The 22975-nt window shown below is 43.4% G+C and overlaps 1 protein-coding gene and 1 long non-coding RNA gene across 2 annotated transcripts in view; one reads left to right on the forward strand and one right to left on the reverse strand.

Moving 5' to 3' along the window:
- Positions 1-22975, reverse strand: part of LOC137421197 (voltage-dependent N-type calcium channel subunit alpha-1B) — a 394582-nt gene that overhangs the window by 4192 nt on the left and 367415 nt on the right. Inside the window, exons 47-49 of the mRNA XM_078771756.1 lie at positions 3153-3281; positions 2988-3054; positions 1079-1131 (exon numbers count right to left, since the gene is read on the reverse strand). Coding sequence (XP_078627882.1) covers positions 1079-1131; positions 2988-3054; positions 3153-3281 — 249 coding nt within the window. The remainder of the gene's footprint in view (positions 1-1078; positions 1132-2987; positions 3055-3152; positions 3282-22975) is intronic.
- Positions 471-21901, forward strand: LOC144890662 (uncharacterized). Its single transcript, XR_013622389.1, has 3 exons — positions 471-597; positions 956-1015; positions 21810-21901. It is a non-coding gene; the product is annotated as an uncharacterized LOC144890662 (long non-coding RNA).

The following is a 22975-nucleotide window of genomic DNA, read 5'->3' on the forward strand; positions in this document are numbered from 1 at the left end:
CACCCTGAATTATGGATGGTTAATTCCCCTGGAATTACGGATGGGTTAATTCTTCCAGAAATACGGATGGGTTTATTCCCCTGGAATTACGGACGGGTTCATTTCCCTATAAATATTGAGGGGTTAATTCCCCCCGAGATACAGACAGGTTAACTGGTGTATTGCAGTATAACATACAATACTCACTCCCACCAGGTGGTGCTATACTATACATGCAGAGAATTGAGGTGCTCCCCCGACCCTAAGCTATTAATTTTTTTTACCATCTAAAACCTTCCCGAGCACATGCCGAGTACAAACACCAGTTTCAACTCATTCCGGCCAGCAGTTCAGGAGGGCATGGATGTTACGAAGGCAAAAACAAACACACTTCTTGGTTTTTTCGCCACAGAAGGTGGACGTAGGTTATGTTTTCACCAGTCTGTCTGCCTGTGAACAGGATATCTCAAAACATTGTGGATGGAATCGTACGAAACTTGGTGGACATGTTGGGTGTGTGACAAGGAAGAAATGATTCGATTTTGGTGAAGATCTGGATCCGGATCCGGCCTATCAATGGGATACATGCAAAACGTAAACTGTTCAAGCCTGGCAGAGGTATGTGCTCCATCGAGTGCCGTTCTCGTTTTCTTTGTGTCAAATCTATTCTCTTTTGTTTATTTGTAAGTTCAAACCTTTACGGGTTTAACACAAAAAGTTAAATTGCACCAAAATTGTCAACAATGAAACTCGAATATCCCATAGGGAGAGGTCGAAGTGTAATTTAAACGACAGCAACACACATACACTTTCATTCACAGCAGCAGAAAATTATCCAATAGATGTGAAGGTGGTATAAATCGATAAACCAATATAGTACTGGAATATAAATGTTAAACATATATCAGGTTGAAACAGGTTTGAATTCAGTATAAGGTGTGAGCTTAAATGTTATGCACGTGTTTTCATTTTGCAGGAAAAGCAGCAAAACGATAAAAAGGTATAGGGCCTGATCTGCAGTAGGTGACTTTCTAAGGTAACTACAATATCATTTTGGAAGTGCATTTCACCCTGTATTGAACTAAGGTATGTCGCTTACCATGTCTCTACCTCCTGTCTCAGCACTGATCTCTCCCACCATGGGTTCAGCAACTAGAAAACAAACATTGCAAGAGAGTTCAGCAACGAGGAAACAAACATTGCAAGAGGGTTCAGCGACGAGGAAACAAACATTGCAAGAGGGTTCAGCAATGAGGAAACAAACATTGCAAGAGGGTTCAGCAACGAGGAAACAAACATTGCAAGAGGGTTCAGCAACTAGAAAGCAAACATTGCAAGAGGGTTCAGCGACAAGTAAACATTGTAAGAGGGTTCAGCAACGAGGAAATAAACATTGCAAGAGGGTTCAGCAACGAGGAAACATTGCAAGAGGGTTCAGCAACTAGGAAATAAACATTGCAAGAGGGTTCAGCAACGAGGAAACATTGCAAGAGGGTTCAGCAACTAGGAAATATTTCAAGAGGGTTCAGCAACTCGGAAACATTGCAAGAGGGTTCAGCAACGAGGAAACATTGTAAGAGGGTTCATCAACGAGGAAATAAACATTGCAAGAGGGTTCAGCAACGAGGAAACATTGCAAGAGGGTTCAGCAACTAGGAAATATTTCAAGAGGGTTCAGCAACTCGGAAACATTGCAAGAGGGTTCAGCAACGAGGAAACATTGTAAGAGGGTTCAGCATCTAGGAAACATTGTAAGTGGGTTCAGCGACTAGGAAACATTGCAAGAGGGTTCAGCAACTAGGAAACATTGCAAGAGGGTTCAGCAACTTGGAAATATTGCAAGAGGGTTCAGCAACTAGGAAACATTGCAAGAGGGTTCAGCAACGAGGAAACAAACATTGCAAGAGGGTTCAGCAACGAAGAAACATTGCAAGAGGGTTCAGCAACGAGGAAACATTGCAAGAGGGTTCAGCAACTTGGAAACATTGCAAGAGGGTTCAGCAACTTGGAAACATTGCAAGAGGGTTCAGCAACTTGGAAACATTGCAAGAGGGTTCAGCAACTTGGAAATATTGCAAGAGGGTTCAGCAACTAGGAAACAAACATTGCAAGAGGGTTCAGCAATGAGGAAACATTGTAAGAGGGTTCAGCAACTAGGAAACATTGTAAGAGGGTTCAGCAACTAGGAAACTTTGCAAGAGGGTTCAGCAACTTGGAAATATTGCAAGAGGGTTCAGCAACTAGGAAACAAACATTGCAAGAGGGTTCAGCAACGAGGAAACATTGCAAGAGGGTTCAGCAACTAGGAAATATTTCAAGAGGGTTCAGCAACTCGGAAACATTGCAAGAGGGTTCAGCAACGAGGAAACATTGTAAGAGGGTTCAGCATCTAGGAAACATTGTAAGTGGGTTCAGCGACTAGGAAACATTGCAAGAGGGTTCAGCAACTAGGAAACATTGCAAGAGGGTTCAGCAACTTGGAAATATTGCAAGAGGGTTCAGCAACTAGGAAACAAACATTGCAAGAGAGTTCAACAACGAGGAAACATTGTAAGAGGGTTCAGCAACTAGGAAATATTGCAAGAGGGTTCAGCAACTCGGAAACATTGTAAGAGGGTTCAGCAACTAGGAAACATTGTAAGTGGGTTCAGCGACTAGGAAACATTGTAAGAGGGTTCAGCAACTAGGAAACATTGTAAGAGGGTTCAGCAACTAGGAAATATTGTAAGAGGGTTCAGCAACTAGGAAATATTGTAGGAGGGTTCAGCAACTAGGAAGCATTGTAAGAGGGTTCGGCAACTAGGAAATATTGTAAGAGGGTTCAGCAACTAGGAAACATTGTAAGCGAAGTGCAACAGTAAACAAGCATAATGCAATACAAATGATGGATAACTTTCCCCCATGTCAATAACGAAAGGATTTGATCCACAAGGAAGTTCCCTCATAACAAATCAAAACTAACCAACCAGTTGCTCAAATTCATAAAAACAAAGTATGTAAACACATACCAGTCAATGGCAAGGCACCATGAAAACGTGCAGAGATGGAGCGTCGCACAGGCTGCGAAGCCATTGGCTGTCAGGCAGATGAAGGTGAGGAAAGCATTAGGGTGGCAATAATCAGATGATGGAATTAGTGATTGAGAAATCTGAAAGTAAGTTTAACACATATACCTGTGAAGATATGCGAGGAAGTGAAATAGCTTTGCCATCTGACATCACAAAATCTCCATCTTGCTCTCCATCCTGTTCTCTTCCGTCTTTTTCTCGACTGCTCACTGTGAGAGTTTGCATCTCCACTGCCTGTGTACAAGAAAAGAAGAATCAAAGATGACAAACCCTACATCACATACAGTCACGTGAAAAAGTAAGTACACCCCATGTAAAGTTTTGACTTTTTCAACATATTTCAACAAACAGCTATTTGATCTTCATTTCAACAATATTGACAGATAAAGGTGATATAATATAACAAACATTATGAAACATTTACATTTTGTAGTCCATTGTATAATTTAAATAAACATAAATGCAAATTTCGCATGTGGAAAAAGTAAGTACATCCTTGGCTCTAATAGGTGGTATTGCCCCCTTTGGCAGAAACAACCTCAAGTAGGCGTTTCTTATAACTGTCTACCAGTCTCTGACATCGACTGGGAGAAATTTTTGCCCACTCCTCCATGCAGAATTCTTTCAGCTGTGCGATGTTTGAGGGGTTTCTTGCTTGCACAGCTCGTTTCAAATCCCCCCACAACATCTCGATGGGATTTAGATCCGGGCTTTGACTTGGCCATTCCAGAACCCTCCATTTCTTTCTTTTCAGCCATTCCTTGTTGGATTTACTGGTATGTTTAGGGTCATTGTCATGTTGCAAGGTCCACCTTCGGTTGAGATTCAACTTTCCGACAGATGGCCTCACATTATCCTCAAGCACCCTCTGGTACAATGATCTGCAGTAGGTGACTTTCTAAGGTAACTACAATATCATTTTGGAAGTGCATTTCACCCTGTATTGAACTAAGCTATGTCGCTTACCATGTCTCTACCTCCTGTCTCAGCACTGATCTCTCGCCACACGGATGAAGGTGAGATCGCCACTTCTCGTGAACACCGACGGTGGGATTTCTTATGAATTTCAATATCAAAATCTCTCACAAGATCAATGTTCCGTTGGTCCTTGGTAACAACTGGTGGGCGACCACTGTTGCCTTAATGTTGATTTTTCACACTTGCATGTGCTTGGAAATGCTCCACAAAGCGCTGAATGTTCCCATTGGAATGTCCATTACGGGTGTGAACATTGTAATATTGACAGTATTTTTTTTTTGTATACAAGATCGAGGCTCGTGTAAGAGCTAACATTAATCACAAAAAGACAAACTGACACATAAAACATAAGATAAAGGGAGCGGGAGACAAGATGGGGAGAGAGAGGGAAGCACAAAAGCACAACAGCAGAGAACAGGGATATCGGGAGATCTGTGGGAGTGAGAGGGCTTGGGGGGGAGGAGGAATGGGAAGGAGGTGTTGTGGAGGGTGGGAGAGGAATAAAACACATGGACACTGTACTGCTAGGACTTCCAGGAAAGAAGTCAGAATTTCAAAAAAGTGGATCTGGGGTGAATTAACGGGGGTAGAAAAGATCAAGGTTTTGGATGGGGGAAGACATTGTCAGTGCACCTGCACGTAGGATTTTGTCTCAAACCACAAAGTCACGATTTTCACTTCTTTGTTCCACTGTGAACACCATAAACTGATGTAGGGTCCGACTGACTTTTTGTTCGAAATGGCATACCACCCCCACCATACATGCAAGAGAGAAGGGTATCTCTCCCGTAGAAGGGTATTTCATGATGTCTCTGATTCCTTAGTATCTCTCCCGGGTTACTCCCTCCCCCGGTATGATAGACCTGAGCCTCGTCCTGGAGGTGGGGTTGCTATCTTTATCAAAAACTCTCTTCCTCACTCGCCCTGCACTGCACTCTCTCCACCTCACCCCCAGGAATATCTCTGGCTACGGCCTCCCCTTCGCTCCAACCTCTTGTTCATATGTGTGTTGTACCGTCCACCAAACAGTGATGACTCCATCTACATCTCGTTGTCTGATAATATGGACCAACTTCTGTCGACTCATCCAAACTCTCTCTTCCTCATATGTGGTGATTTCAATTGTCACCATGCCAGTTGGCTGGGTGTGGGTACCTCTCTCGCCAGCCATGGCTCCTCAGCAAAGGACTTCTGCGACTCACTGGGACTGACACAATCTGTCAATTTCCCGACCCGGATCTCAGTCAACGGAGCATCTTCTCTTCTGGACTTGGTTATGACTAACTTCCCTGAAAATGTCTGCTGCTCTTCTTCTGCTCCAATCGGCTCATCTGATCATGTGCTTGTTAAAGTGGACATCTCTCTGACCATTCTCAGAGAGCCTCCTCAGCATCGACGAGTCTGGCATTTCACTCAGGCCACCTGGCATGGTCTTCAAGCAGCCATCAATCATCTGGACTGGTCTCCCATCTCTACCACCTCTGACATCAACTCATCCTGGGAATTCTTCCAAAGTAAATTGCTCTCTCTCATGCACAGATTTATCCCATCTCGTCTTCAGTTGTCATACCCTTCCTCCCGTCCATGGTACACGGAATCTTGTGGTGAGGCTGTTGCCCAGAAACAACTTGCCTTTGTCTCCTGGAAAGCAAATCCAACGGAAGGAAATCTCATTTCCTTTCACAAAGCCCGAAACAAGTGTGTGTCCACCCTCAGGAGAGCCAGGAAACAATATCTCTCCGTTCTCAAGACCGAACTCTCTTATCTGTCTCCCTCTTCCAAATCCTGGTGGCGTCTGGTCAAATCTGTTTCTGGTGTTTGTTCCCCCTCCATCCCCTCCCTTACCTCAAACGGCTACACAGCTGACTCCGCATGTGAAAAAGCTGAATGCCTCAACTCTGTGTTTGCCTCTAAATCTTGTGTCCCAAACCCATCCCTCTCTGTACCCACCGTACCCAGTCATACCCAGCTGCTCCTGGACTCCGTGTCCTTTCCTCCTGACAAGGGGGAAAAGTTTCTGTCAACCCTCGACTCTGATTCTGCAACTGGACCTGACGGCATCAGCCCACGGGTCCTAAAATCCTGTTCTTCCGCTCTCTCACTCCATCTCTCTGTTCTCTTCACCCTCTCTTTTGCTCAAGGTCAACTGCCATCTGCTTGGAAATCATCCAACATCACCGCTTTGCACAAAAAAGGTGCAAAAACAGATCCTAGCAACTACAGACCAATCAGCCTTCTCCCAATTATCAGCAAAGTCATGGAATCCATCATTGCTTCGGATATGAAATCTTTCCTCTTCTCCAATGGCTTGATCTCTGATCATCAATTTGGTTTCAGACCAGGTCACTCTACTCTGGACATGCTGCTTCTGCTGACTCAACAATGGATGGAGGTCCTCAATGCCAAACAGGAAATTAGAGCTGTCTCCCTCGACATATCACGTGCCTTCGATACGGTCTGGCACCCAGCTCTGCTCACCAAACTCTCCTCCTTTGGTATCCATGGAAATCTCCACGCATGGCTGGCGGACTTCCTCTCTCGTCGTAGTCAACGTGTGGCCCTGAATGGGTTTCTCTCATCTCCTCTTCCTGTTCAGGCTGGAGTTCCCCAAGGCAGTGTTCTGGGCCCTGTGCTTTTTCTGGTCTTCATCAATGATCTCTCTGACTCTCTTGAAAATCCTCTCTATCTCTTTGCTGATGACTCCACTCTCTGCCGCTCCATTCCTCATCCCTCAGATCGGCAGTCTGCAGCCTCCTCACTCTCTGCAGACCTGGACAAAATCACAGACTGGGCAAACAAGTGGAACATGTCTTTCAATCCTGACAAATCTCACACTCTTACGATGTCTCTCCGAAAAGACCGACTGGACAACCCTCCCATCTACTTTCTGAATAATCCTCTCCAAGAAGTTCTGTCACTCAAGCTTTTGGGTCTCACTATCTGCCATGATCTTTCCTGGGAAAACCACATTTCAAATCTGGCCTCCAAAGCCAGTCGCCGACTGGGCATCCTCCGTCGTGCGAAGTCCTTCCTTGATACACCTGAACTCCTCACCACATACAAGGCTTTCATCCGCAGCTCAATGGAATACTGCTCTCCCCTCTGGGCTGGTGCTCCTGCCTCACACCTAGCTCGTCTTCACGCTGTTGAAACCAAAGCGTTCAGAATCATTGGAATCTCACGCGATGACGCTATCTCCGAGGGCCTTTCACTTACTCACCGCAGGCAGGTTGGTGGTCTTTCCATCGTCTACCGACTCCTCTCCGGCCTTGCTCCCCCAGCTCCCTCTGTGCTCTGTCCCCCAAATATTCCTGCAGGTCGCACAAGATCTGCCTGCAACCCTCTTATGGTTAAACTGCCAAAATCAAGACTCTCTGCTCACCTTCACTCCTTCATTCCTCTTTTCTCCTGCCTCTGGAACAAACTCCCTCACTCTCTTCAATCCCACTCCTCCCTCCAGGTCTTTAAAACAGCTGTTCACCACCATCTCTTATCTTCCCCAATCCAAAACATTGATCTTTTCTACCCCCGCTAATTTCACCCCAGATCCACTTTTTTGAGGTGACTTTTGTCTTCTTTCCTGGAAGTCCTTGGTGTCCTTGCGTTTTATACCTATCCTGCCTCCCCCCAGGCCCTCTGCCTCCCACACATCTCCCGATGTCCCTGCCCTCAAATGTTGTGTTTGTGTGCTTCCTCCCCTTCTCTCCCCATCTTGTCGACCGCTCCCCTTTTTATATACTTTGTTTGCTCGTTTGTTTGATTTGTTTGTTTGATAAATGTTAGCTCTTTCACGAGCCTCGACTCTGTATACAACAACAACAACATGCATTTTAAGGCCATTTTCCCTGCTAGAGCGGGGGTTAACCTTGCGGTCCCCATGACAATCTTCTCCATTTTGCCCTATTTTCTGCATCTCTCCTTGTTAACCCCCTTGCCCGCATTTCTTCTTCCACCATCTTTAGCCAAGTCTTTCTCGGTCTTCCCCGTCCTCTACTTCCTTCTACATTAATTTCCATCACTCTTCTCAACCAGTCACTTTCATCCTTCCTCAACACATGACCAAACCATCTCAACCTGTTCCTCTTCACAGCATCAATCACAGGCAATATTCCCATCATCTTTTGCAATTCATCATTTGTCTTCTTCTCTCTCAACGATACTCCGCACATCCATCGAACCATTCGCATTTCCACCCTTTCCAGCCTTCGTTGCTGCTCTACATTCATTACCAATGGGTAATATACAAATTCTGTATCCAAAATCTCTGTATAGACAGAGTAATCAAACTCTGTATAGACTCTGTATACAAAAAGAAAAGAAAAAAAAGAAAGAAAAAAAAAAGGATGTGGCATTGGAAATGACAAAATATGAGGGCTCAAATAGTCCACTTTTTTGAAACACCCTGTAGTTGTAGAAAAGGAAACGCTTCAAACCCAGGAGAGACGGTTTAGAGGGAGTGAGCATCCCTCTAAATCTAGGCCATCGTCTCAGCCCACACCATGCGTCATGCATGCACTACTATGTATCACCCCTTGTCCAAAATGAAGTATGTTGGAATGTTGTCTCCACAGTTTCACATCATATTTTCAGAACACCCTCTACAAATTTTAAAGAAAAAAACCCAATCCCAATACCCTCTAACATTGCATTATGAAAACCTCAGCTAGTACTTTGTATAAAGAAGGGTTTATCTCTTATGCACACTTCTGGCAAACCATCACATTATAAACAAGCATTCTGAGTATTGCGCTGCAATACATGTCCCCTACCAAAGTTCAAAGTGCCATAACTTTGTCAAAAATGATCGAATATGCAAATTTATGCACAGTTGATGCTGGTTTTCAAACTTGATCTGAGGTATGCTGAGATACATGTGTCATGCCTCGTCTCGTTGATAAGCCCGCAAGGTCGCTCCGTGGAGCAGCCTGCACATATTGCACTGTGTGAATTATATAATTACCAACTCACGGTCTGAGGTAACTCGGCTAAAAATTATCCGATTTGCACCAAATAAAGTTCATGACTGGTTGCACAGACCCCTACTTCTCACGAAAAGGGGGAAAAGAATGTAAATCGGAGTTAAAATAAGCCCGCAAGGTCGCTCCGTGGAGCAGCCTGCACGTATTGCACTATGTGTGAATTATATAATTACCAACTCACGGTCTGAGGTAACTCGGCTAAAAATTATCCGATTTGCACCAAATAAAGTTCATGAATGGTTGAACAGACCCATACTTCTCAATAAAAGGGGAAAAAGAATGTAAATCGGAGTTAAAATAAGCCCACAAGGTCGCTCCGTGGAGCAGCCTGCACGTATTCAACTATGTGTGAATTATGTAATTACCAACTCACGGTCTGAGGTAACTCGGCTAAAAATTATCCGATTTGCACCAAATAAAGTTCATGAATGGTTGCACAGACCCCTACTTCTCACTAAAAGTGGAAACAGAATGTAAATTGGAGTTAAAACAAGGAATATTAACAGCTTTGACTTACCGCACTCCAAATTATAGTCCGGAAAACTGTTGGGGAAATTACCAAAGTTCAAAGTGCCATAACTGTCAAAAATGACCGAAACATCGTGAAGTTCGAACTTGATCTGTAACTTACCATGAGGAAACAATGTACCAAGTTTGAAATGATTTAGCATTAAGAGTTTAGAAAAAAAGTCCGGAAAGCTGTTCTTTGCGTGACGGACTGACAGACGGATGGACAGACGGAGGGACGGAGTGCAAACCCATAGTTCCCTCCGGTGTACACCGGTAGGGGACTAATAAAGAGATACTTTATAAAGAACATACTTAAAACTACCGGTACACATAATTAACGCTATGAACACTGATATAGTGCACAGTAGAGCTATGAACGCTGATACTGACAGTGATATAGTCTACAGTAGAGCCATGAACGCTGATATAGTGTACAGTGGAGCTATGAATGCTAATATAGTGTACAGTAGAGCTATGAATGCTAATATAGTGTACAGTAGAGCTATGAACGCTGATATAGTGTACAGTAGAGCTATGAACGCTGATGTAGTGTACAGTGGAGCTATGAACGCTGATATAGTGTACAGTAGAGCTATACGAACGCTGATATTGACAGTGATATAGTGTACAGTAGAGCCATGGACGCTGATACAGTGTACAGTAGAGCTATGAATGCTAATATAGTGTACAGTAGAGCTATGAATGCTAATATAGTGTACAGTAGAGCTATGAATGCTAATATAGTGTACAGTTTATATATGAATGCTAATATAGTGTACAGTAGAGCTATGAACGCTGATATAGTGTACAGTAGAGCTATGAATGCTAATATAGTGTACAGTAGAGCTAGGGATGCTGATATAGTGTACAGTAGAGATAGGGATGCTGATATAGTGTACACTAGAGCTATGAACGCTGATATAGTGTACAGTAGAGCTAGGGATGCTGATATAGTGTACAGTAGAGCGATGAACGCTGACATAGTGTACAGTAGGGCTATGAGCGCTGATATAGTGCACAGTAGAGCTAGGGATGCTGATATAGTGTACAGTAGAGCTAGGGATGCTGATATAGTGTAAAGTAGAGCTAGGGATGCTGATATCGTGTACAGTAGAGCTATGAACGCTGATACTGGCAGTGATATAGTGTACAGTAGAGCTATGAATGCTGATATATTGTACAATCGGGCTCTGAACGCTGATATAGTGTACAATAGAGCTATGCGCGCTGAGATAGTGTACAGAAGAGCTACGAGTGCTGATATAGTGCACAGTAGAGCTAGGGATGCTGATATAGTGTACAGTAGAGCTAGGGATGCTGATATAGTGTACAGTGGAGCTAGGGATGCTGATATAGTGTACAGTAGAGCTAGGGATGCTGATATAGTGTACAGTGGAGCTATGAACGCTGATACTGGTCGTGATATAGTGTACAGTAGAGCTTTGAATGCTGATATAGTGTACAGTAGAGCTATGAACGCTGATATTGATATAGTGTACAGTAGAGCTATGAACACTGATATAGTGTACAGTAGAGCTATGAATGCTAATATAGTGTACAGTAGAGCTATGAATGCTAATATAGTGTACAGTAGATATATGAACGCTGATATAGTGTACAGTAGAGCTATGAGCGCTGATATAGTGCACAGTAGAGCTAGCGATGCTGATATAGTGTACAGTAGAGCTAGGGATGCTGATATAGAGTACAGTAAAGCTAGGGATGCTGATATAGTGTACAGTAGAGCTAGGGATGCTGATATAGAGTACAGTAGAGCTAGGGATGCTGATATAGTGTACAGTAGAGCTAGGGATGCTGATATAGAGTACAGTAGAGCTAGGGATGCTGATATAGTGTACAGTAGAGCTATGAACGCTGATACTGGTAGTGATATAGTGTACAGTAGAGCTATGAACGCTGATACTGGTAGTGATATAGTGTACAGTATAGCTATGAATGCTGATATCGTGTACAGTAGAGCTAGGAACGCTGATATATTGTACAATAGGGCTATGAACGCTGATATAGTGTACAGTAGAGCTATGAACGCTGATATAATGTACAGTAGAGCTAGGGATGCCGATATAGTGTACAGTAGAGCTAGGGATGCTGATATAGTGTACAGTAGAGCTATGAGCGCTGATATAGTGAACAGTAGAGCTATGGATGCTGATATAGTGTACAGTAGAGCTAGAGATGCTTATATAGTGTACAGTAGAGCTAGGGATGCTGATATAGTGTACAGTAGAGCTATGAACGCTGATACTGGTAGTGATATAGTGTACAGTCGAGCTATGAATGCTGATATCGTATACAGTAGAGCTAGGATCGAACGCTGATATATTGTACAATAGGGCTATGAACGCTGATATCATGTACAGTAGAGCTATGCACGCTTATATAGTGTACAGTAGAGCTATGAGTATGAGCGCTGATATAGTGTACAGTAGTGCTATGAACGCTGATACTGTTAGTGATATGGTGTACAGTACATAGTCATTACTCATTACATATTTATTAATTTCCTCATGCGCAATCACCTCATGGTGATGTCACAGAAAGCACAATCGAAACAGGAAGTGGATATCCGACAGGTCACGGTTTAATATGGTCGGTTGTTTGTCTATCTGTGTAATTTTTTACTAGTACCCGACTGCAAAGCCGCAATGAGCCGGCGAAGCCAAAGCCTCCTGCTACTATTTTACCCATCACTATGGCATCAGTGGGTTAGGTAGTTGGCAGGAGGTAGGTGTAGTAGGTACCATACCTGGTAAGACTTGGTAAAAGAGAAGAGCAGACAGTCCTCCCCAATACCTACATACAATAAATGTCACAAGAAGCTTAAGGAAGTAACTATACGATGTGCTAGCTTAGGGCCTATTTTAAGAAATTTTAACTGGGCTTAATATACGTTTTCACAGTATGTGTGTAGTCTTCTAACTTCAGTCGCTGCCAGGACTGGTTCTCTCCGGGCACTGCGGCTTCCTCCACCAGAAGAAGTTAGCTTGCAGTAAGATCAGTGCCGACAGATCAGACGATAGCGCCGTTTCAACAGCAATGTGTGACTGTCGTTAATCAAACCGTGTCGACGGTGCTGATTGGCTGACCTAAGCTGATAGCTGATTGGTCAGCTCACAAAATTTCGCAAATTCAGACCTAAAATGACACCATTTGCATTCTGGATAAGAATAAAATTGATAAAATTTACTTCTTGATTAATTCCGTGAATTCCGTCTCAACTTCAGATATTTCCGGCCGTGAAAAACTATCCCCTACGGCCGCGAGATTTCTAAAAAATAATTCTTCGTCAATTTTAGAATGTTTGACGCCGTGTTCACCCTCCGAAATGCATAATAAGCTTTTTTGAAATATTTTTTCAAATGCTCGAATCTCATTGGTTCCGGTGTTTGGTGACGATTTTCGTTGATGATAACGAGGTTGGTCTTAAAGTATTTTAATTACAAATTAGAGGTGCATAAGATTGTGAATCAAACAAAGACGAGTGAAACAAACTCCTATTGAACTTTTTCGCTATTTTGTTATGCATACTTCCGCATCCGGAAGATGGCGGCCTCCATTGAGTGATTTGGTTTTTGAAATATTTTTTCAAATGCTCGAATCTCATTGGTTCCGGTGTTTGGTGACAATTTTCGTTGAAGATAACGAGATTGGTCTTAGAGTATTTTAATTACAAATTAGAGGTGCATCAGATTGTGAATCAAACAAAGACGGGTGAAACAAACTCCTATTGAACTTTTTCGCAATTTTTTTATGCATACTTCCGCATCCGCAAGATGGCGGCCTCCATTGAGCGATTTGGTGCGTCAAAGCTTCGAAATTCTCAAGCCAAGGGATCCAGCATAATCTGTTTTTTCAACATAATACGTACGCGTTCATTGACAACACCGGCTTCGCCGGTTACTAGTACCCGACTGCAAAGCCGCAATGAGCCGGCGAAGCCAAAGCCTCTTGCCACTATTTTACCCATCACTATGGCATTAGTAGGTTAGGTAGTTGGTCGTAGGTAGGTGTAGTAGGTACCGTACCTAGTTCAAAATGACACCATTTGCATTCCGGATGAGATTAAAATTTATAAAATTTCCTTCTTGATTAATTCGGTGAATTCCGTCTCAACTGAGGATATTTCCGGCCATGAAAAACTATCCCCTACGGCCGCGAGATTTCTAAAAAATAATTCTTCGTCAATTTTAGAATATTTGACGCCGTTTTCAGCATCCGAAATGTGGTAAAAAGCTTTTTTGAAATATTTTTTCAAATGCTCGAACCTCATTGGTTCCGGTAATTGGTGACGATTTTCGTTGAAGATAACCAGGCCCGTGTGGGCCCGGGGAACGAGGTTGGTCTTAAAGTATTTTAATTACAAATTAGAGGTGCATCAGATTGTGAATCAAACAAAGACAGGTGAAACAAACTCCTATTGAACTTTTTCGCAATTTTTTAATGCATAATTCCGCATCCGCAAAATGGCGGCCTCCATTGAGTGATTTGGTGCGTCAAAGCTTCGAAATTCTCAAGGGATCCAGCAAAATCTGGCTTTTCAATATAATACGTACGCGTTCATTCACAACACCGGCTTCGCCGGCTATGAGTGTTTATGAGTAGCCTTATTGTGTTAATAAATGATCGGAAATTAATTATATTTTTCGGGAAGCATCTTAAATATCAATCAAAGTTATAATTGTGGGTGGGGTCAGGGCAGCTGTTCAACCAATCGGTGGGAAGGATTGTTACAGACACACACACACACACACACACACACACACACACACACACACACACACACACACACACACACACACACACACACCCCGATGATTCTGTGATGTTTGCAACATCGAGTCCTCACCGTCGACGACATATAACAAGCTGATACGGATGTACAAGTCACTTCGAGGTTGGAGGGCCTGGGAAGCGGCGTCGTGCTTGCTGCTCGCACAATAAAAAGCTAGTCTGAATTGAGCTGAATTGGTGTTCTTTCGGTGGAACAACACAGATTCCATCGAGCATGAACATAGAAAACAAAGTGTTGCGTCCAGACATTGTACTCAGGACCAAAAAGGAAAAGACAGCATTGATGATTGAGATATCAGTACCCAGCGATTTTGGCCTAAACAACGCAGAAATCAAGAAAATGACCAAATACCAGGACCTCAAAAATGAGGTCAAGAGATCTTGGAAGCTGAAGAGCATCAAAATTGTACCAGTAATAATTGGAGCAACAGGAATGAGAATGAACCTCACTCAGATTTTAAGAAGTAAACGAAAAAAACATGTTTTAGGGCTACACACACACACATATATATATATATTTAAAGTTTTAAACCTATTCAAAAAAAAAAAAAATTTTTTTTACTTTTTAAATTAAAATTTGATAGATGAAAATGTACCAGAAAAGTGCACCAACAAAAAAAACAACCACCTTTAGAGGCCATTTTCCCCCCGCAGAGCAGGGGTTGGCGTTTTTCGGGCACCGTGGACCCCTTTTTGAAGCAATGTTTTATGGCCGGATGCCCTTCCTGCCGCCAACCCTGTTAGTCGCCTCTTGCGACACACAGGGAATTACCAGTGAGCTGGTACTCAATTTGCCGACCTCAGAAGGTTGACAGGCTGAGTCAACCCCCCTGGCGTTAATTTCAGCGATAGACCGGGATTCGAACCCAGGATCCTAGTATCCCAAGCCGGCACCCTAACCGCTAAGCCAACACCAGGCTTGCCAGAAAAGAGCACCGTGGGCCAAATTTCAGCTCTCTAGAAAGTATGGAACCGAGAAAACGAATGGCTCAAAGATTTGAAACGGGGGCAAACAAACAAAGTTCAGATGAAGTTAAATAAAAGTGTGTAAAAACCATCCCCGGAACATTACCACAAACGATTGAGGGGAGGGGGGGGAGGGGAGGGGAGGGGGGAAGGGGAAGGGAAGGGGGGGGGAAGGGGAGGGGGGGAAGAGGAGGGTGGTGGGGGGGGGAGGAGGGTGGTGGGGGGGGGAGAGGAGGGTGGTGGGGGGGAGAGGAGGGTGGTGGGGGGGAGAGGAGGGTGGTGGGGGGGAGAGGAGGGTGGTGGGGGGGAGAGGAGGGTGGTGGGGGGGGGAAGGGGAGGAGAGGGGGGAAGGGGAGGGGAGGGGAAAAGAGGAAGGGGGGGGGGGGGGAAGGGAGAGGAAGAGGGGAAGGGGAGGGGACGGACCAAGCTTTGCGAGGTACAGAGGTACAGACTGAGCTTTGCAGAAATAAAGTGACAGGCTATTTTTGTACACTAAGTCATGACTCATGTGAGAGCTAACACATAGAACCGATAATAAAGGGAGCTGCGACAAGAGGGGGAGAGAGAGAGAGGTAAGCACAGCAACAGTAGAGAACAGGGACATCAGGAGATCTGTGGATGGGAGATGTCTGGGGCAGGGTACATGGGATAAACCAGATGGACACCACAGGGACTTCCAGGAAAGAAAACAGGAACTTTGAAGGAGATGGATTTGGGGTGTATTAATGGGGGTAGAAAGATCAAGGTTTTGGATGGGGGTGGTGAACAGCTGTTCTGGAGACCTGGAGGAAGGAGTGGGAATAAAGAGAATGTGGGAGTGAAGGTGAGCAGAGAATCTTGATTTTGGCAGTTTCACCAGAAGAGGGTTCCTGGCAGATCTTGTGCATCCTGCGGGAATATTTTGGGGACAGAGCACAGACAGAGCAGGGGGAGCTAGGCCAGAGAGGAGTCTGTAGAAGGCAGAAAGACCACCAACCTGCCTGTGGTGAGAGAGAGTGCAATTCGCTCAGAATCAGTTTCATCACCCACCACCCCATCACCCACAGGTTTTCAGGACCCACTTGTTTGACCAGATTTTATCCAGGTCTGCAGAGAATGAAGAGGCTGCTGCCTGCCGATCTGAGGGTTGAGATATGGAGCAGGAAAGGGCAATGCAAAGAGATAGAAAGGATTTTCCAGAGAGTCAGGGAGACCATTGATGAAGATTAGAAAAAGTACAGGGCCCAGAACACTATTTTGAGGAACTTCAGCCTGGACAGGAAAAGGAGATGAGAGAATTCAATTTAGAGCCACAGGTTGACTGTGACCAGAGAGGAAGTTGGCAAGCCATGTGTGGAAGGTTCCATGGATACCATAGGAGGAGAGTTTGGTGAGCAGGACGGGGTGCCAGACCATATCGATGGCACGAGATATGTCAAGGGAGACAGCTCTGATTTCCTGTTTGGCAATGAGGACCCCCATCCATTGTTGAGACAGCAGAAGCAGCATGTCCAGAGTAGAGTGACCTGGTCTGAATCCAAATTTATATTCAGAGATCAAGCCATTGGAGAAGAGGAAGGATTTCATATCCGAAACAATGATGGATTCCATGACCTTGCTGATGATTGGGAGCAGGCTGATTGGTCTGTAGTTGCAAGGATCTGTTTTTGCACCTTTTTTGTGTAAAGCGGTAATGTTTGCTGATTTCCAAGATGCTGGCAGATGACCTTGAGCAAAAGAGAGGGTGAAGAGAACAGAGAGAGGGTGACATAGAGCGGCAGAGTAGGATTTTAGGACCCGTGGGCTGATGCCATCTGGTCCAGTTGCAGAATCAGTCGAGGATTGACAGAAACTTCTCCGCCTTGTCAGGAGAGAAGGACACAGAGTCCAGGAGCAGCTCGGTTCGACTGGGTAAGGCGGGTGCAGAGAGCGATGGGTTTGGGACACGAGATTTTGAGGCAAACACAGAGTTTAGGCATTCGGCTTTTTCACGTGCGGAGTCAGCTGAGTAACCAAACCCTGTGGAATATATTTTGGCTTCCACACCTTTAAAGGTACCAAAACTACCTTCAATCAATGAGGGGGTACTTGTCATTGTGATTGACATCACAGATAATCGACTTGATCTCAGGGCAATCAGGTTTGTTGGGTTCAAGCCAATTATGCCCATATAATGTAAGCTCATTACCCTGGATGATCCACAAGGGTAATTCCTGTGACACACCTTTGCAGGTGACCTTTGTCTAAACCCTGCCAATTACATGGATAAGTTCATTGCTATACGTTCCTAAATAGGTGTTCACATATCTGAGTGTAGGCCTCGTAGTCTCCTGGCTAAAAAGCCTTTTGAAAGTTTCAGAACTTATGAGTGACTGGCTGACATCAGTGTCCAGTTCCATACTCACGGGAATGCCATTCAGCGTTACATCCAGAACATCGGGTTTGCTTTTGCCTGACATACTGAACCAATCCTACTCCACAGAAGCAGGAGGTAATAAGCAAGGTGTCAATCGCGTCCTTGTCGTCAATTATGGCAAAACCCGCAAAGTGTATTCCCTGATAGTGCCACACTACACATGTCACCTGGGTAAGACACAGACCATGTCAGTTCTCCACCTTGTCAGGAGAGAAGAACACAGAGTCCAGGAGCAGGAGGACACTAGGGTTGCCAACCAATGGTTGTTTGTCCATCTTTTTTTAGAAGCTGAGCATCAAGCAAGGAAGTAGCACGTGGCATTTTAAAACTCATTGGCATGACTCGGCCTGGGTTTGAACCAATGACCTCTCAGACTCAGTGAAGACGCTCTAACCGTTACATCACTGAGTCAGGTTGACCTATGTTCCCTTCCCTTGGAACAGGAGGTCATTCTGAATGATCCGGAGTTTGACCCTTCTCCTGTACTTACAAGATCAAAAAGCAGCAACACCTGAGACGTGCAGATCCTGATAGTTCTGCAATGAAGTATTCTGTGTTGGTATTATGTTCATTTTATAATTTCTCAATAAAATTACACCAACACAACTGCATTCATTTGTCCCGGTGTCAATATTCCCAAATATTTCTCTGCTAGATTACATTGTAAAGTTCACGCTAGTTCTCCGTAATCTTCCCGTTTCACTTGCTTTCTTGTCCCCTATTTTCGATTCACGAAGTTAGTAACAAGTTCACCATTTTTCCTGCTAACTTCCCTGATGGAGTTTCTTTATCATTTAACACCCTATTTTTGAAACCCTTTATTTCCTTCTCAATTCATACAGCTAGCCCAGCGACCTCTTTTTATTCAAACGGGTCTTATTCTTCTAATATCACTACCTTTACCTGCGGCTTACAAACCCAAATCGTTCCTACTTTTACACGTTCCAACCACAAGTTCATATCTGTCTTTTGCCTGAAAATCTAATTCGATTTCCTGGAGCCAGAACAGAATTCCACCTTCAATATAATTCTTATTAATCTTCATTTGTTTTATCATATTCAGCAAACCTTTCAGTTTATTCCACGCTCTGTATGTTTTTAACCTGCGCTCGCGAAGTGAAAAGCGGGGTTAGGCATTCGGTTGCGTACGTGTGGCGTACGTACATGTGGCATGCGTGTCTGCGTTTTTAAAATTCATTTTCTCGGCAACCGTTGGTCCGATTGACACGAAATTTTACCATAGGAGCGCATCTGTGTGTAGAATTGTTTTATTCATAATTATGACATCATCGGTCACGTGGTCCAGAGGTCATCTTGGAAAAACGTTACACCTCTATATCTCCCAAACCGCTCAATGGGAAAAATTGAAACATGGCTCATTGTCAAGTTCTCCCAATGGGGAATTAGATATGTTGATGATGATGTCATCGGTGTCTTCTTCTAACGTCATAATTCGACAAGTAGAAGGCTTGATCTGATCAGTATGAATTTTATTTTTCCTCTGCAACTCTAAGTCTGATGGACACGAAATTTGTACCATGAGCACCTCCTCCTGTAGAATATTTCAATGATAATTATGACGTCTAGGTCACGTGCTACAGTCGCCATCTTGGAAAAATCATAAAACGTTGCACCTCCATATCTCTGAAACCACTCCATGGAGAAAATTGAAACATGGCTTATCGTAAAGGACTCCCCATGGGGAATTAGATATGGTGAGGATGATGTTATCGGTACCTTATTTATGACGTCATAATTCGACAAGTACAACGCTCGATTCGATCAGTGTGAATTTTTTTTCTCTGTAATTCTTAGTCCGATTGACACAAAAATTTCACCGTAGGAGCAGCTCCTCCTGTTGAATATTTTAATGATAATTATGACGTCATAGATCACATGGTGCAGGCTCCATCTTGGAAAAAATTTGCACCTCTCTATCTCTGAAACCGCTCAATGGGAAAAAATTGAAACATGGCTCATTGTCAAGCACCCCCATGGGGAATAAGATGTGTTAGTGATGATGTCATCAGTGCCTTCGTTATGACGTCATGATTTAACAAGTTGAACACATCATCCGATCAGTATGAATTTTTTTTCTCTGCAACTGTTGGTCTGATGTACACGAAATCGTCACCATAACACCTCCTCCTGTAGAATATTTTAATGATAATTATGATGTAATAGGTCACGTGTTACAGGCGCCATCTTGGAAAAACTGAAAAACGTTACACCACTACATCTCCAAAACCGCTCCATGGAAAAATTTAAAAGTGAAACGTGGCTCATTGTAAGGAACCCCAGATGGGTAATAGGTGTTGTCAATGATGACGCCATTGGTGTCGTAATTATGACATCATAATTTCACAGGGATAACCTAGTTTGAAATTTTTTGAACGTGATCTATGCAACAATTACATTGGAGAATATAAATTTATGATGTCATCGCTCACGTTGTCTGGCAGTTATATTGGATCAAAGAAAAAAATGTTCAAAAACAGAAGAGTTGGCTCACACCAAGTTGACTGCGCAGGGTAAGTATTCTATGAATACCATCTAGTTTATTCTTGTATTGTTACTCATAAAAAAACTCAATCAACACATAGCAGTCAATACCTCAACCAACAAGTACCATTCTTAAGGTACCAACATCTCTTTTACAGGTTTTTTTTTTCCTTTCAGGTGTTTCTTCACTATGAAGTTTGAAGTGGGTTGGTAGGATAGGCTAGGCCTAGAGGTTTGCACAGTCTCCTCTGAGCTGTTTAGCCTGGGTTTGAATATCGGCCCAGCTACAAACCTGGTGTTTGTCTGCAAGGATGAAGCATGAATGTATTTGTCGTCTTTCAGATGAATATTAAACTCGGCATCTCGTCTGCTGGCATTAGTTGGGGGACGTTAAAGATCTCACGGTGTCGGGATGAGTAGATAAGCTATTGCCAGAACCCTGAACAAATCACAAATTCCTTCACTCATCTACATGGGCTATTACATAATTGGCACAGCCTCACCTCCCAGGAAATGATGCTACCCACAGCCATCTGCTACATACAAAGGAAGACAAAGAAGAGGTTTGAAGTGCTTTGTGGATATTTCTGTGTGGAGAGAGGTGTCTCGTTCTCGTCAATTCTGTTGATGAATTGTATTGTTTGGAATAAAAACCTGACACAGGAGTTGGCTAATAAAGACAATGCCATATTCTCCCCTTCCCACACCCCACCCCACCACACCCACATAATCATCAAATCATCAAATCCACGAGCACACTAACTCTTCGCAACACAAACCCCACCCAAACCACAAGTACAATGTAACCTAACATCTACTCGATGGAAAGGAAAAAGGCCAGCAGTTGTGGAGAATACAGGGTGAAAGATGTACATCACAGACAGGGCCTCAACAATTACAACAAATTAGAATATACGATCCATCCCTTCGCTGAAGGGAATACCAATCCTACAGATGGAGCTAGATTTAGGTATGCACGTGAGAAGAATTTTTGAGGTCACGTGCCTCATCCCCTCTGTGAAGCACTATGTCGCCTCAATCCATCACCCTTCACATATGGGGAATACAGTGCAGAGGGGAAGAGGGAAATTAATTTTCATGTCATTTTGGCTTGCGTAATAAATAGATGGTATACTGTTTTGACTGACAGGTTTTCCAAAAAAAACCCCAAAAATTAACTTTCCCCTTTAAAAACGGTGCAAATAAATTATTGAAATATCAGCTACTTTTTGTTCATATTCTTTTCTCACCTGTATTGAAAGTAGAGAGTAACCTACTTTATGATGCTTTAAAAGGTGGTGAATAGTCAAAAATACTGTTTAATAGGGCAATATATGACTGCTATATTAATAAAATGGAAGTGCTGAAAGAAAAAGTATTGAATACACACACACACACACACACACACACACACACACACACACACACACACACACACACACACACACACACACACACACACACACACACACACACACACATATATATATATATATATATATATATATATATATATATATAATTGAACCCTCCCTCTTTATACTTTTTGACATTTCTCCTTATTCATTCTAATTCTTGCTTGTTCTTTCTTTCTTTCTCTCTTCATCTATCTGCCCAAAGGAGAAATGAATTCTTGCAGAGAGTTTTCTGGAAGGTTGTTTACTTGGCTGCACCTGGATGAGTTTGAGGGTTGTGGAGTAGCGGCTGAAACCGGAATCCTATCAAGGTTCCTCCTGATGACTCCATCTTTACTCTTTGCTTATTCGGGTTTCTTCTGATGAGTATTTCGTTTTCTGTTTCATTATTGGAACAGTCAAGTCAAATTTGTTATTGCTACACACTACCGGTCAAAAGTTTTAGATAACCTCAATTTTTCTAGTTTTTGTTGAAATTTAAGCATTTAAAGTCCAGTGAATAACCTGAAATGGTACGAAGGTAAGCAGTAAACTGCTCGAGGTTAAAAAAAAAGTTTCGGTCAGCAAAAACGGGAAAATAATGTAAATTACACAGTTATATTGTAAAAAAAAAAAAAAGGCCTTCTTCAGGGAACAAGTAATGAGTTAACAACTTACAGCTGTTCTGCAGCAATGTAAGTAAATTAAGCCTTGAAAGTTGATGCAAACAATTCCTCCAGGTGTCCCAAACTCTGATGATTACTTGATTACAAATCCCCTGTCTGTATAAAAGCAGTATTGGAACAGACTGTTATTACACCCTCTGAAGCATTATTTGGACAATATTGCACTGCAGGATGTAGTATATTGGAAACTGGAGGAAACTGACAGGAAGAGGTCTGGCAGACCCAAAGCCACAACAGAATCAGAAGACAAGTTTCTGAGAGTCAACAGCTTGCGTGATAGGCGGCTCACAGGACAACAGCTTCAAGCACAGCTTAACACTGGTCGAAGTAAGCAAGTTTCAGTTTCAACTGTGAAGAGAAGACTTCGAGCTGCAGGTTTGACAGGTCGAGTGGCAGCAAGAAAGCCATTGCTAAGATGGCAAAATAAGAAAAAAAAGCTTGCTTGGGCCATGAAGCACCGCCAGTGGACTACTGAAGACTGGAAGAAGGTCTTATAGACCGATGAATCAAAATTTGAAATCTTTGGTTGATCATGCAGGGTTTTTGTACGCCGTCGAGTAGGCGAAAGGATGGTTCCTCAGTGTGTGACACCAACTGTCAAACATGGAGGAGGAAGCGTGATGGTCTGGGGCTCTTTTGCTGGATCCAGAGTCGGCGACTTGCACAGAGTGACTGGCACCCTGAACCAAAAGGGCTACCACAGCAT

This window comes from Myxine glutinosa, chromosome 2, assembly GCF_964187855.1.
Source record: "Myxine glutinosa chromosome 2, kmMyxGlut1.1, whole genome shotgun sequence".
NCBI classification, from domain to species: domain Eukaryota; kingdom Metazoa; phylum Chordata; class Myxini; order Myxiniformes; family Myxinidae; genus Myxine; species Myxine glutinosa.